The 15,784-nt window shown below is 41.5% G+C and overlaps 1 protein-coding gene and 1 pseudogene across 5 annotated transcripts in view; one reads left to right on the forward strand and one right to left on the reverse strand.

Annotated features, from left to right (window-relative positions):
- Nucleotides 1-554: 554 nt before the first annotated feature.
- Nucleotides 555-749, reverse strand: LOC103734895 (annotated as a pseudogene).
- A 7,736-nt stretch (nucleotides 750-8,485) lies between these two features.
- Nucleotides 8,486-15,784, forward strand: part of Lamp2 (lysosomal associated membrane protein 2) — a 69,241-nt gene continuing 61,942 nt past the window's right edge. For 3 of the 5 annotated variants that reach the window (XM_029563972.1, XM_008833930.3, XM_008833931.3), the window contains exon 1: nucleotides 8,486-8,687. In XM_029563972.1, the coding sequence (XP_029419832.1) occupies nucleotides 8,624-8,687 (64 nt within the window). In that variant the 5' untranslated portion in view covers nucleotides 8,486-8,623. The remainder of the gene's footprint in view (nucleotides 8,688-15,784) is intronic. The other 2 variants (XM_029563973.1, XM_008833932.3) reach the window with 1 other exon arrangement.

Consider the following 15,784-nt stretch of genomic DNA (forward strand, 5'->3'; position numbering starts at 1 on the left):
GGAACCCAAGTTCAATAAATTCTTCCTTCTATAAGTTGTCTTGGTCATGATGTTTTATTACAGCAGAAAATAAGCAACTGATACATTTGTTTAGGTTTATTCCAAGGTATCTTTTATTTAAAATTGTGAATTGGGATTGGCTCTCTGATTTCTATCTCAGTATGCTTGTCATTGATAAAACCATATGAACTTTAAGAAATGTCTCTAAGATATGCTACAGAGAAAAGCAAATCATTGAATAACATGAAGAGTATGCTCATGTTTGTCTAATTTTAAAAAGAATGTAAGTATGTACACTGATGTGTCCATGTTTCTCCTGAAAGTATATAAAGAACTTCCTTCCTTCCTTCCTTCCTTCCTTCCTTCCTTCCTTCCTTCCTTTCCTTCCTTCCTTCCTTCTTTCTTTTCTTTTTTTGAAGGTTCTACATATTTATTACTGAACCAATCAATTTGCTCATGCAAAGGAGATAAAAAAGCAAATCAGATTTCTAATGACCAAATCTCCAGGATAAAAACTTTCAGTTCCATTTGGAAGGCCTAATGATGACCATGATTCAGCTTAAACAGTCAGTCGTGCCATCATGTGTGAATCCCCTCAGACCCAGCTTGGTTCTCCTCCAGTGTCTTCTCTTGAAGCTGTACCTGATTTTGTTACCAGTTTTGTTCTGAATCCATTGTGGAATAGGACGATTTTGCTTTTGTTTCTTGGCCAGGAATCACTTGATTCTGAAAGTCTTGTGAGAAGACATGGTAAGAGACCAAGACAAGCGTACAGAGGATGATGGTGGATGAAAGGAAAAGAGCAAGATGCATATCACTTTAATAAAATATTTGAAGGTCGAGAAGACATGGTAAGAGACCAAGACAAGCGTACAGAGGATGATGGGGGACAAATGGAGAAGAGCTCTTTCTGTCTTTTGATACAAGGTCTTCATGTTGCCTCCTGGAACTTGCTATGTAGACCAGGCTGGCCTTGATCGCACAGAGATCTGCCTGCTGGGTACTAGGGTTAAAGGCAAGCACCACCATATCCAGCCCCTGAAAGTGTATAAAGAGAAGCTATTGAAAGCTATTGCTTTGGAAGAATGGAATTGGTGTGCAAAAAAGAGAAGGGATGTTTTCTTTTGAGTTTTTGCCTTCAAAATTTTTTCTTTTCACTTTTGTACTTCAAAAACTCACTATAGCTGGGTGTGGTGGCACACGCCTTTAATCCCAGCACTTGGAAGGCAGAGGCAGGCGGATCTCTATGAGTTCAAGGCCACCTTGGTCTACTTAGTGAGTTCCAGGACAGCTGGAGCTACAGGGAGACCCTGTCTCAAAAAGACCAAAAAAAAAATAACAAAAAAAAACCAAACTCATTATGTATACCAGGCTGGCCTCAGTTTCAGAGATCTGCCTACTTCTGCCTCCTGAGTGCTGGGACTAAAGGCATGCACCACCATGCCCAGATAGATTTAATTTAAATTACATTAATATGTATTTGTGTGTGTGTCGGGGGTGTGTGTGTACATGAGTGAAGTTCCCTGAAGAGTCCAGAAGAGAGAGCAAAGTCCCCTTGAGCTGTAGTTAGAGGCACTTGTGAGTTGCCTGATGTGGGTGCTGGGAATCGAACTTGTGTTCTTTGGAAGAGCAGTATATACACTTAATCACTGAGTCAACTCTACAGTACAGATCAATTTTATACTTTTAAATTTTTATTTAATATTTATTTTGGGTGTTAGGGATGGAACCCAGTGCTTTACTCATGCTAGGCAAGAGTACTACCACTTACCTATACTCTCAGAAAATATACTTTAAAATTTATTTGATTTTATAATGATTTTTATTAAGAACCATTACAAATACAACCAGATTTGCCCTACAAATTTGTTGAAGTTAATAAAAATACTTTCTCCCCCACATTTAAAAAATATGTATTTTTAATGTATATGAGTGTTTTGCCTGAATGTATGTGCACCACCTGCATGCCTGGTGCCCACAGAGGCCAGAAGAGGGCTTGGATCCCCTGGACCTGGAGTTACAGGTGATTGTGAGCCACCAAAATATGGGTTCCAGGAACCAAACTTGGGTCCTTAGCATGAGCATCAAGTGTTCTTAACCAATGAGCCATCTCTCCAGCCCTTTATTCCATTTCTTTTAAAAATATTTCATTTATTTATTTATTTATTTATATTTTATGTGTATATTGTCTAAATATATGTAAATGCACCAGTGTCATGCAATGCCCAAGGAGGTCAGAAGAGGGAGTTGGATTCCCCTGGAACTAGAGTTACAGATGGTTGTTAGTCATCGCTTGGGTGCTCGGAATTGAACCCCAGTCCTCTGCAAGAGCAGCCAGTGCTCTTCACTGCTGAGCCATCTCTCTAGTCCTTCTTTCCTACTTCTTAATCTCATTTCCCAGAGGATAGGGAAGAACCACTGATATTTTCTCATATGACTAACCTAGAATGTATATACATACATACATATAATTGCACGAAAGGAGAAGGGACTATTTAGGAAAAGGAAGGGGATTGGTGGGAGTGGGGAAAGGAGACAGAAAAGGGAAAAGGGGACATAGTATGGACCAAGTACACGATATAATTTGGTGAAAATATCATAATGAAACATCACTTTGTGCAATGAATACACGCTAATAAAAATAAATAAAAGTATAAACACCCCCTCAAAAAGAAGTTTGGAGCCAGGCATCATGGCACATGCCTTTAATCCCCACTCAAGAGGCAGAAGCAGGCATATCTCTGTGAGTTCAAGGCCAGCCTGGTCTACATAGTGAGTTTTAAGACAGCTGGGGCTACAGGGAGACCCTGTCTCAGAAAGACTGGGAAAAAAAAAAGTTTGAGATATCATTAGGAACAGTTGGATCAGTTACTTCGTAACAAAAGTGACCGATAGGGAAAGGGAAAAAAAAGTAACAAAAGTTGCCTTTGAAGAGAGAAGTATTATACTTAAGGATAGAGCACTTGTCTGACATATATGAGACCTTGGATTGTAGTACCTTAAAAAAAATAATAAAGCCAGGCATGGTGGCACACACCTTTAATCCCAGCACTTAGGAGGCAGGGGCAGGGGGATCTCTGTGAGATGGAGACCAGGCAGGTTTGCGTCGATGGATTCTCTCTAGAGAACCAAGCGTGTTGTGCAAGTCTTCCTTGGCAAAGAGGTGAAACCGTCACGGTTCCGGTCGTTCATGCAGAAGGCCGCTTTGAACTGGATCTGGGGCAGGTCAAATGTTGCGTGCTGAAAGCGCTTTTTGGTGATCTTGGTCTTTGCGGTTTTGGACATGGTGGCTGTTTAATTCAGATCTGAGGGAGCGCGGCGCTCTGCAACCAGTAATGATGGAGCGCTGGGCTGTGGCCAGACGGCGGCGAGCCTGCATTTTCTGTCTCTCACTATGGCTTTATATCAATACTTATTTTGTAAAATGCATGGAACTGAAGACTGTCATGTAAATGGGATAAGATAGACTCAGAAAGAGAAACTATCACTTTTTTTTTGTGAAATCTAGATAAAATATATGACATGAGGGGGAGGAAAGGCTTTAAAGGAAGGAAGAACAGGGAATAAGAGCAGGTAATGTGGGAGAAAAGTCAAATACTACGTTTTCTCCCATATGTGGACTCTAGTTTTAAATACACATGTATGATGTGAAAGCAGAAAGAGGGACTATTTAGGGGGAGAAGGAGTGAGGAGGGGGTCAGAGAGGATGATGGGAAGAAAATATGACAAAGGCACAGTATATACAAGTATGAAAATGTCATAGTGAAACCCATTATTTTGTACAATTAATACATGATAGCAAAAAAAAAAGAAAGAAAAAGATCACATGCTAGCAAGTAAATGATACTAATAGCTCAGGGATATTTGTCCATTTTTAAAAAAGCAGTTATTGGGGATAGAGAGATTATCTCAGGGGATTAAGACCACTTGCTGCTCGTGCAGGGGACCTGAGTTCAATTTCCAGCACCCACATGGTAGTTCCATTGCCCTCTTCTGGCCTCTTTGGGCACTACACACATACAAGTACACATACATAAAGCACACAGACACACACAATAAAAATTAATAGATCTTAAAAAAAACAATGATCATTTTTTTAATTTTAGGGTTTTCATTTGAAACAGAGTCTCACTGTGTAGGCCTGACTGGTCTGGAACTATGTATACCAGACTGGCCTGGAGCTCGCCAGAGAGCTACCTCCCTGTCTCCCAAGTGCTGGAATTAAAGTCCTGCACCACCACACCTGACCTTGGGTTTCATTTATTAATTCTTAATCTCTTCACCCTTCATTTCATTTCCATCCTCCAATCCCTGTATTTTAGCATTTACCAAGTCTGGTAGGGCCATCATTTCTTTTTTAAAAAATTAATTAGTAACATATACTACTTGTACAAAATAATGGGTTTTATCATGGTATTTTCTTACATACATATAACAAATATACTTTGATCATATTCATGGGGCCATTATTCCTTCCTCCATTCATTGTGCTGACATTGGGGGAAGGCATTACCAGTGATTTTTTTACTCTGTGCTCCAAAAGCCATGTCCCATTAAAGCTGCTAAAAAGAATCTTGATCTACCTATGGGGTAAGGGAGGGGGGCTACTAAAAAGTTCGGTGTACTTGGGAGGTAGGAGATAGGGCCAGGAGAGCCCATAAAATACTCTGGATAATTTCTAAAAGTTCTCTGGCTATACTAAGTTGCTCAAACATTGTCCTCAGGCTCACATGTAGCTCTGTCATTGTCACAGCAAGTCTAGGAAAAGTGCCTTCAACCTGAGGATGGGACATGTATTCATAGAGGAATTATTCTCCAAAGGCATTAGAAATAAAGCATTAAATAATTGTGAATATAGAAGGTTAAAGAGGACAAAGCTTTGAGAATTTTTGGTCTATTTATTCTAACACAACACTCACCATTTCCAAAACACTTTATTTTTGTGGTGCTGGAGACTGAACTGGGGGTCTTGTGGTATGGTATGCAAGCCCTCTACCATTGAGCTACACCTCCAGCTCTCTTTTTACATTTTATTTTGAGATGGGGTCTAAATGACCAGGCTGGCTTTGAACTCACTCTGTAAGCCAGGCAAACCTTGAACTTGTGATTCTCCCACATTGGCCTCCCCAGTAGGTGGGCTTACAAGCATACACCACCAGGCTAAGCTCTAAAACCTGCTTCTTTCTTGTGAAGGTACCTGTTCCGGTCAAACAACAAGCATTTGTTTTTGTCTGAGGAAAAGATTGGATTTATAATGCTATCTCAAACTCTTTTTTTTGTGGTGCTGTGGATGGAACCCAGATCCTAACGCATGACAGGAAAGTGCTCCAACAGTAAGCTGTGTTCCCAGGTCTTTGTGTTCCAATTAATAAAAATTTCATGACATTTTCAAAAGATAAACGGCAACCTTGTATTTTTTTAAAAAAGTGAAAAAGATTATTTTTTGATTCTGCAGAAATAGATAACCTGGAGAAAAGACAAAAGTAGCTAGCATGCTGATTTGGCATGAGACAGTGGTTTTTTTTTTAATGCTTTTTGTTGAATTTTTGTGAATTTTATACAATATATTTTGATCATATTAAGACCTCCTCCCCTCTCTGTGCTCCTCTTATAGCCCCCTGCCAGATTTTACGTACTCTGTCATATATTTTCAGGCCTATCAACTCAAGTTTGTGTCCCCAAATGTCCTTCAGTGTGCTTCCAACCACTGGAGCCTAGTTAACCTATCTAACATCACATCTTTAAATAAAACCAACTCTCCCTCTTCCAATAATTATCAGTTGTCAATAGTTCCTTGGCTAAGGCTGGGGCTCCTTATCTACTTCCCCACTTCTATGTCAGGATTTTGTCTGGCTTGAGATTGCTTGGGTCTTGTGCATGCTTTTACTATTCCTTTAATTTCTTATGAGAAACTTCCCAGCTGTCTGGAAAACTCTGTTTTCTTGTGCTCATCAACTACCTCTGACTGTTTACAATCTTTTCACTCCCTCTTCTACAATGGTCTCTGGCAGAAGTTTGATATAGGAATTCTATTGAGGGCTAAGCACTCTGTAGTCTTTTATTCTCTGCACTTTGACGAGCTGTGGCTTTCTGGGTTAATCACCAGCTGCTGCATGAGGAAGATTCGTTGGTGAGAGTTGAGAGATGCAATAATAGTCTGACTCCTATTCTACAATGTTTCCTGAGCCTTAGGTGTAGAGGTTGCATTGTAGGTGTGTCCCTTAGGGCAGGGCACCTCACAGACACTTATTCTCTGCATTTGACCAATTGTGGAACTTTGTGGGCAACCTTATATGGGATGAGATTTTGACTAATTGGGAAGCCTTGTTTCTTTATATTTTATTTATTTGAGTTATTATTTTTTGAGACAGGGTCTCATTCTTTAGCCCAGGCAGACCTGGAACTTTGTTTAGCTCAGGCTAACCTTTGAACTCCTAATCCTCTTGCCTCAGCCACGCAAGTGCTAGGAATACAGGCATGAGTCACTGTGAGCGGCTAAGCACAATGCTTTTTTGTCTCTTCTTCTATAACTTAGAATTATGCAGAACATTAAAGTTATGCAACTTAAGAGTTAAAGGGAAGGGACACGGTTCATAAGGATTGGTGGGGCAACTTCCAAGGGCTCAATATAGTCATATGTTCTCTGAATACTGCTATACTCAGGACACAGCTGTAGCCAAGTCTTACTGTGGTAGAACAATCAAATGACATTTTGCTAAAGTAAATGGCTAATGCTGTGATGTACACTAGTCCTGTGTTCAAGTCACTTGCTCATGACTTAGTTTTGTGCATGATAGAAAGCATTCACAAGTGTTCTCACTTTCAGGAATTAATCACATTAAAGGAAAAAATAGTGGATGTAGATCAGGGTTGTTAATATTTAGGTTGAAGTCTGGGGGCAGGGCTAGAGTGAGGAGTCACCAGTCTCATTTGAGAATTAACTACATCTATGAACTTCCTCAGAAAAATTCCCATCAATGTTTCATGTAATTTCTGAGAATTCAGAAATTCTGATCCTCTCCATCCCCCAAATCCTTGCCTAAGCTCATTTATAAACAGGCCTCCAGATTTAAGATCTTCTGGACTATATGATTTTGAAGCTATATTTTAGTGTTTCTCAAAGTGTGGTCCTTGGACCAGAACATCAGAATTACCTGGGGTATTTGTTTAAGAAAGTAATAAGCCAGGCCTGATGGTGAAGGTCTGCAATCCTAGCTGCTCGGGTGGTTGAGACATGGGGATCACAAGTTCAAGTCCTGCTTGAGCTACAGAGTGAGTTCAAGATCAGACTAGACAACTTAGTGAGACCCTGTTTTTTTTTTTTTTTTTTTAAAAAAAACACAAAAGAGCTTTAGTCTCAGCACTTGGGAGGCAGAGGCAGGTGGATCTCTGTGAGACCAGGACTGGTCTACTCAGCAAGCTCCAGGCCAGCTGGGGCTGCAGGGAGACCCTTTCATAAATAAATAAATAAGTAAATAGAAAGAAAGAAAGAAAGAAAGAAAGAAGAGCAACACAACAACAACAATAAAAACCACACTTGCAAGTATGCCCTGGGTTCAACCTCTAGTACTGCCACAAAGAAAAAAATTAAAAAGATTTGTAGGACAGACACAGGCTCTTATTTCAGAATCTCTGAGGCACACCATACAAGAACCTGTGTTTAAAAAACCCCTGAGATGAATTTTTCGGTGTTCTGGAAACTAACATTTGAGGATCAGTGCTTGATCCAAATTCTAGAGTTTTCTGTTTGAATGCTTTCATCTTCTGGGTTTGGGTTGTGCCTGTTTACTGTTCACTTGGCAACTGTACAAAATACTATGCTTAGTATGGACTCATTAGAGAATATTTGCATGTATATGCATAGGAAAAATATCTGGAAGTACAATTTTTTGTATAATGTTAACAGCGTCACTCTCTGGGTAGGAATGGGGATGATCTTTATTTCCATTTATTCTCGCTTTATTTTTCTCATTTTTTTTTCTTCCTCTATTTAAAACGATGCTATCTCTTTATGGGTTTAGTTTCCCCACGTGGGAAATAGGGTGTTGAAACTTGATGAACTTCGAGAGCCCTGTCTTCCTTGGTTGTCAGCGACCCCTTTTTATCCCCTAGTTTTCTGGTTCACCTGAGCATAAACCGCATAGGTAGCCTGTACGTTTGGAGACTAATCATGATTATTTTTCCATGTGTTACTTTGGGATATCCAGCAACTGTTTTGAAGCCAAAAAAAAAAAAATTTATCCTGCTTGGTCTCTAGGACCCAGAACAGAATCATCTACTATCTACAGCCCTCAAAAGTTCCTCCTCTCCCCTTAGCTTTAGAAAAATGCCCTCCATGCACACGTCTTAGGCTTGTTAGAAAGACTGTGAACCAAAAAGCCAGGGCGTGGCTGCCCCGCCCATTGGCCGCGACATCGCCGCCCTCTCGCCGCTGTCAAGCGTGGCGATTGGCTGAATGAAAGAAAGAGCCCCGCCCCTGGTCTTATGACTCCAGCCAGGAGCGGCGATTCCTGGCTCTTGCAACGCTTTGGTCGGTGGTCATCTTCGTTCTCCTCCCGGGTCCGGCGGGGCTGTTCGTTGACATTGCCGCTCCGGCTGCCGCCGCTTCCTGCCCTGAGGGATCATGATGCGCTTCCACCTTTCCGCAGTTGTTGGCTCAGGGCTCGCCCTGCTCTTTCTCGTCCTGGGTGAGTTGTTGGGCCCTCCTGCACCATCTCTTGGTTTGGGCCCGAGGCACTGGTTCAAAGGCCACAACCTGAAAGACTGGTCAGTGAGGAGGCGTCGAGAGACTGAGCAGCTGGCACTAGGCGGCGGCAGTGGCCCCTGGGGACGCGAGCAGTGACCTAGAGAAGGCCTGGCCGAGGGATGGCGGGGAAGAAGGGCTCTTGAGAGTAACAAGGGGGCAAGTAACCGGGTGGGAAGGACCCCCAAGGGAGTAGACAGGAAGAGAGAAGAGTGGGAGACCACGGGGTAGAGAGATCAACTTGGGTGAGAGTCTGGGTGGACAGAGATCCGGAGTCTTGGTTTCCTGGATCAGGAAAGAGTTTTGAAGATGGTGGAAAAACTGCTGGGTGAGAAAGGAAATTGGAACGGAAAACACTGTACCTGTATGAAATCGCAGGGGGACGGCAGATAAGACAGGAGGGCCTGAAGGGCAAAAGCAGGGTTGGGGGCTTTGTAGGTAGGAATTTGAGGCTTGGAAAAAGGGTGATTGGAGAGATGAGAAATGGTGCGGGATTTGAGTTTGCTAAAAGAGTTTTGCTGGAGTAATTTTCAGAAAGGAAAACCTGGATTCAACCCCTGGACTGAAAGAATGAGTGAAAACTTTGGTGGAAAGTGAATATCTGAGTTGTCCAGGATCTCAATTTTTTTTGGGGGGGGTCTTTCTGACACAGGGTCTTCCTGTAGCCCCAGGTGTCTTGGAACTCACTATGTACATCAGGCTGGCCTTGAACTCAGAGATCGCCTTCCTCTGCCGAGTGCTGTGATTAAAGGCGTACGCCACCACACCAGGCCCTCAATTTTTTTAACCCTATCACTTTTGCCACTTTCTCCCAGCCAGACTTCGACAGGAAAAAAACAAAAACAAAAACAAAAAAAAACAGTTGAGGGAGTGTCCCAGATAGGAGTTTTTGGTAGTTGTGTTTGTGAGTCTTGTCTTTAGAGACTCTTGCTTTCTTCTTTCCCATCACAGTTGGCTTATTCCTGGTTTACAGGAAGTGGCAGGGTAATAGCCTAAGGGTTAGGTTGTTTTTAGGTGATAAGAGTAGATGGGTTAATGTTGGTTGGTTGTGCTTTGCTGCAATAAATAGACTGGGAGTCCTTTAGAGCCTCAACCTGAACTTTGATCAGAATGTGTCCTCCTGACCTGATTTACTCTGTGCTTGTTGTTACCTGCTGGCTCTTGCTAGTTGTACTTTAATAAAAGAACAGAAGAAACAGACCCGGATGGGAATGGGGTGGAAATAGGTCTATTTGGGAGGGCGGAGGTTGATGTTTGTAATCCATGTTTCAGTAAAGTAGAATCAGCACCCTGGAACAGTGGATTTTTAACCAGTGGATATTTGGCAGGATCTGGAGGCATTTTCGGTTGTCCCACTAGGTGATTGCTTTTAGGGCCTCCAGAACATAGAGGCCAGGGATGCTGTTGAACTTCCTGTAAGCACAGGATAGCTTAAAGATTCTAAGCTTCAACATACCAGCATTTGAAGGATTTGTAATGAACTAATTAATCTAATAACTCTCAAGGGCTTTGTGCCTGCGAAATCAAAACGTTCATCAACAACGCTAAGATCTTCCTCCTTTTCGCTATCATGCCTTTTACTTGTGTGAAGTAGAATTTTCCAGAGGCTACATAATGAGTGATGACATCACCATCCTGATGACTCTAATGTTCTTGCGTTTTATTCATTTCTCACCTTTTGTTTTTAATACAGCAAATGCCAATAGATATAATTTACATAAAACAAATGCTGTGAGGTCTTCCATGGATAGGGCATTAAAGAGGTTCTGACTTGCAGATCCTTGATCTAGTTTAGATGACCACACTGTGGAAAGAACTCCCCCAAACTACTTCTGAAATTGGGCCTTGAGAATTGACATTGAACACTTAATAATTCTAAGCCCTACCGGCACAGTGAAGCACTTACTGAGGGCTGGCTGACCCTAAGAGAGTCTTGTTTACAGTGAAAAGCACCTTATCAGCAACAAGAATATATCTGACAAAGGCATCTATTAAACAGTAATTCCCTGCCAATTGAATATGTACACAAACACCACACTGTTATTGTTTAGAGAAAGTGAGAAAAATAGTTGACCTACTTGTTGGCTTCTGTGTCATTTAGTTTTTTAAATGAAATATTTTTTTTTTTGTTTTTACAAAAGTTGTGCTTGCTCACTGCAGAAAGTAAACAGGAAAACTTACTACATAGAAGAACTGGACAGCTCAAACCTACTTTGCTGTTTATTGATCTGGAGTAACTAGATTTATCCCCTTGGATGATTCCCAAGACTGGGTCCCTCTACCTGCAAATTCAGAAAGGGATTTGCACCCTGAAACAGAACTACAGGACTAAGTTTTAACAGTGTAGGTAGGTCCGGTTTTTAACTCTAAGCTCTTTCTGATAGCTCTTGGTTTGGTGTGGAGCTCAGAGTCCTCCTATGTGCCTTTTACTCCTATGAACTTAGCAAGTTTTCAGTTGCTTTGTGGATTAAAAAAAAATATTTTATTTATTATTTTTGTTTTATGTGTATGAGTGTATTGCCTGTGTGTAGGTAAGTGCACCTGTGCTGTACAATGCCAACAGAGTCAGAAGAGGGCACAGGATCCCCCAGAACTGGAGTTACAATCAGTTGTTAGCTGCCATGTGGGTGCTGGGAATCGAACCTGAGTCCTCTGCAAGAGCAGTCAGTGCTCTTAACTGCTGAGCCATCTCTCCAGCCCCATAGATTTTGTACTTTACTTTTCCATGTCACAGTGGATACTGAGAATGCCAGGCATGGTGGATGCCTTTAATCCCAGCACAAATGAGGCAGAGACAGGTAGAGCTCTATGAGTTTGAGGCTAGCCTGGTTTACCTAGTGAGCCCCAGGTGAGCCAGGGCTACATTCTGGAGACCCTGCCTCAAAAACAAACAAACCAAAACCAAAAACCTAAAACAGCAGGACTGGAGAGATGGCTCAGTGGTTAAGAGCACTGGCTGCTCTTGAAGAGGACCCAGGTTCAGTTCCCAGTACCACATGGAGGCTAACAACCATCCATAACTCCAGTTCGGGGAAATCACTCTCTTCTGGCCTCTGTGGGCACAAAGCACACACGTGGCACACTTTCATACATGCAGGCAATACACTTATAAAATAAAACATTTTTATTATTTTTATTTTACGTGAGTGTTTTGTATGCATGTGTATAAGTGCACCTGTGTCGTGTAGTGCCCACGGAGGACAGAAGAGGGTGTTGGATTCCCTGGAACTGGAGTTAAAGGATGGTTGTTAGCTGCCATGTGGGTGCTGGGAATTAAACCTGGGTCCTCTGCAAGAGCAGCCAGTGCTCTTAACTGCTGAGCCATCTCTCCAGCTCTACCTTAAAATAATTTCTAAACTCAAATAAATAAATAAATCTTTAAAAACATAAAGTCCCCAAAAATGGACATCAGAAATAGGATTTTGGATTCAACTTTGGAAAGTCCTCTACTTTTGTAGCTGTTTCTGGGTGTTAGAGAAGGGGACCATCTAGCCTGAATTTAAACTCGTATTACCATTCGTGTTCTAGCAGTGCCAGTTTCACTTTGTAACTTCCTAACTGTAGCCCAGCTCTGTCAGTAGCCTCTAAAGCCTACTTTAAGGCTGGGCCTGTACCTCAGTGGTAGAGGGCTTACCCAGCCTGTGGTGAGGCCCTATGTTCAATCTCCAGCACTATAAAAAAGAAGGCAAAAAAGCTCTGCTTTGCAGTAAGTATAGAAAAAATTTGCTTATATTCATTTAAATGAATTATAACTAATTAGAAAATATTTTGGAAAAAAGCTATATGAGTTAAAAGCATAAAAAGAGCAATTGATGAAAGTCCTTTCCTAATATCATTGTGTTTCCGTCATGACATCATGTGTTTCAGAATTTTTCTATGGTTATTGATTTTTATAATTAGCTTAACTTCTTTTTTTGGTCTTTTTGAGACAGGGTCTCCCTGTAGCCCTAGCACTATGTCGACCAGGCTGTCCTTGAACTCACAGCGATCCGATCAGCCTGCCTCTGACTCCCAAGTGCTGGGATTAAAGGAGTGCACCACCATGCCCGGCATATGAGACTTGTTTTTTAAGCCTTGAGGCTCTTTTTCAAGGTAAATGCTTCTGATAAATATTTAGTCATTAGTCCCTGTTGGGAGCTACTCCCTCTCACAGATGCTTATTAAACACCTTACTTAGGTGAAAAGGAGACAACAGTGGACAAGACAGTGGAGGTTGTGCTTCCATAGAATTTACATTTTAGTGGGGGAAGGTAGCCCAACAGGTAAATAACAGAATTTCAGATAGTGATAAGCACTATAAAAAAATACAAAGCAGCTGGGCATGGTGGTGCACATCTTTAATCCCGCACTGGGAGAGTTCCAGGTCAGCTTGGTCTATATTGGGAATTCCAGGCCAGCCAGGTCTACATAATGAGTCTCTGTCTTCAAACAAACCCACAAAGCAGATAATGAGGAAGGAAAATGAATAGGTGCAGTAGATGGGTGGTGGAGGTGACCTGTGTTTATATTATATGATCAGGTGACTTTCCAGTGTTGAGTGACATTTGGTCAGAGACCTTGGGTGCTAGAAGGAGGCCCACTCTCTGACCATTTGTGGTGATAAGAACAAACTTAGTCTTGCCCTGTTTGTTCTTTGTATCCTCCTAGTTCTTTTTTAAAATGTATTTTTTTAAAGTATGTGCATATGTGTGTGTGTTGGGGAGGGGATTAATGCACATGTGAGTGCAGGTGCCTGAGGAAGCCAGAGGCATTGGATCTCCCAGGACCTGGAGTTATAGGTAGTTGTGAGCTGCCTGGCATGGTTGCTGGAAATTGAACTTGGGTTTTCTGGAAGAGCAATTTGTGCTCTTAACTGTTGAACCATCTCTCTACCCTTTATTCTCCAAATTCTAGTTAAATCTACCTTATGGAATTAGTCTCTGACTATAGAGCTGCTGGTATTTCCAATGGCCCACATAGCCCCAAGGCCTGGTGGTTAAACTGCAGTAAATTTTTGTTGAGGGTGTTGTATTCATTGGTGGGCACTGGGGATAGGTTGGTGAACTAGACCAAACATGGTCTCTTTATTTCTTCTTCTGTGGACCTTAAATAATGTTTTACAAGAAATTCTTTAGTGTCTTTGAATTGAAACCTTCAAAATCAGCGCTAACAGTGCAGTTAGTAATAGACCAAGTTACAATGGTCTCATCTCATATAAGAATGCTTGTCTCTTACCTGTGCCCCTTCATATAGATCTGCATAGTCATAAAGGTTAAGGGGAGAACTAGGAAGTATTTGGTGAGGAGACTTAGGTATTCTCGAAAAAACAACTTCTCTTCTTTTGGAGGTTATCTGAAAAACAAAATGTATGCACTGAGTTTTTTTCTGCAGCCTTAACATATTTTTGTTAACTTTGACTTCAAGTTTCTGCCAAAATTAATCTAACTTCTCAGCTGGGCATGGTGGCATATGCCTTTAATCCCAGCACCTGGGAGGTAGAGGCAGGCAAATCTCTGTGACATTGAGGCCAGCCTGATGTTCCAAGCCAGCTGGGGCTACAGAGAGATCCTATCTCAAAAATACCAAATAGGGCTGGGTATGGTGGGGCATGCCTTTAATCCCAGCTCTTTGGAGACAGAGGCAGGTAGAGCTCTGTGAGATCAAGGCCAGCCTGGTCTACATAGTGAGTTCTAGGCCATCTGGGGCTATAGGGAGACCCTGTCTCAAAAATACCAAATCATCATCATCATCACCATTACCACCACCATCATCAGCATTTAACTGCAGTAGAGACACTAAAAGGGACAGGCTCATCATTAATCTATTAGTCACTGGTTATCACATCTGATAGAGTTATGAATATTTCAATATTTCCTATGTATGTAGCTTTCTTTCCTTGTATCATAGAGTAGACTTTGTCTGTAACCCACTATTATTTCACAGCACTGGCACTGACTTAAGTGACCCTCAGTTTAGGAAGGCTGTACTTCCTAATCAGTTTCATACTAAAGTGATAAGAGAGTCTTCAACTCCAAAAGTATATATATGTGTATTTGTTGGTGTCCTACTATGCACTGCAAAAGAACTCTGAGGCCTGCCAGACAAAGCTCAGCAATAAATATTTCCCATTAGTTGAAGAAAGTGTTGTTCACTTATCTCCTCTGTGAACTTAAAAATCAAGGAAGTCATTTTATGGCTTAAAACCATGTTTTATTAATTTTAAGTGTTTCTTTTCACATGACCAACTTTCATAGCTTAAAATGCTATTTTTTTCTTTTCTTGTTATAACAGACCTCTCAGAAGGAAAGATATAAGCAAACGAGTCACAGGTAACTCTACATTAGGATTTATAAAATGAGAACTTGCCTGACTTAAACTTATGGGAAAACAATCACTGAAACGACAAGAGTCTGAGTGCCTGTCTGTCCTGTTTTGGTTTCTTAAGGGTTTTACTCTATAGTCCAAGCTGGCCTGCCACTGTCTGTGTAGCCTAGGCTGTTCTTGAACACAAGGCAGTCCTTGCGTTCCCCTAAGTGCTGGGATTATACCAGTTTTATATGCAGTGTATATGTGTGTATATATATATACACACGGTGCATATGTGGAGGTCCATGAACAACTTGCAAGAGTCAGTTTTCTTCTTTCACCATGTGAGTCCCAGGAATTGAATTCAGGTCATCAGGTTGATGGTAAGCACCTTTGTGAGCCATCTTGCTGGCCCTATGCCCCCACCCCTATTTTGAGACAGGGTCTCACTATGTAGCCCTGGTTGCCTGGAACTCTTTGTGTTGACCAGGCTGGCCTTGAACTCACAGAGATCCGCCTGGCTGTGCCTATGGAGTGGTGGATTAGAGGTGTGGGAGTATGCTACGATGCCTGGTTCTGTGCCCTCTTTTTTTTTTTTTAATTTTTTTTTTTTATTTAATAACCACATGATTAGAAGCATTTCATTACAGCATTAACATATTCAATAACAATTTCCAGAGCAAAGATGTATCTCTTTCACAAGTGGGTGCAAGTATAAGCCCTGTAAGACATAAAATTGGATGAGTTTTTAACCTT

This window comes from Nannospalax galili, unplaced genomic scaffold, assembly GCF_000622305.1.
Source record: "Nannospalax galili isolate Female #2095 unplaced genomic scaffold, S.galili_v1.0 scaffold75, whole genome shotgun sequence".
NCBI lineage: Eukaryota > Metazoa > Chordata > Mammalia > Rodentia > Spalacidae > Nannospalax > Nannospalax galili.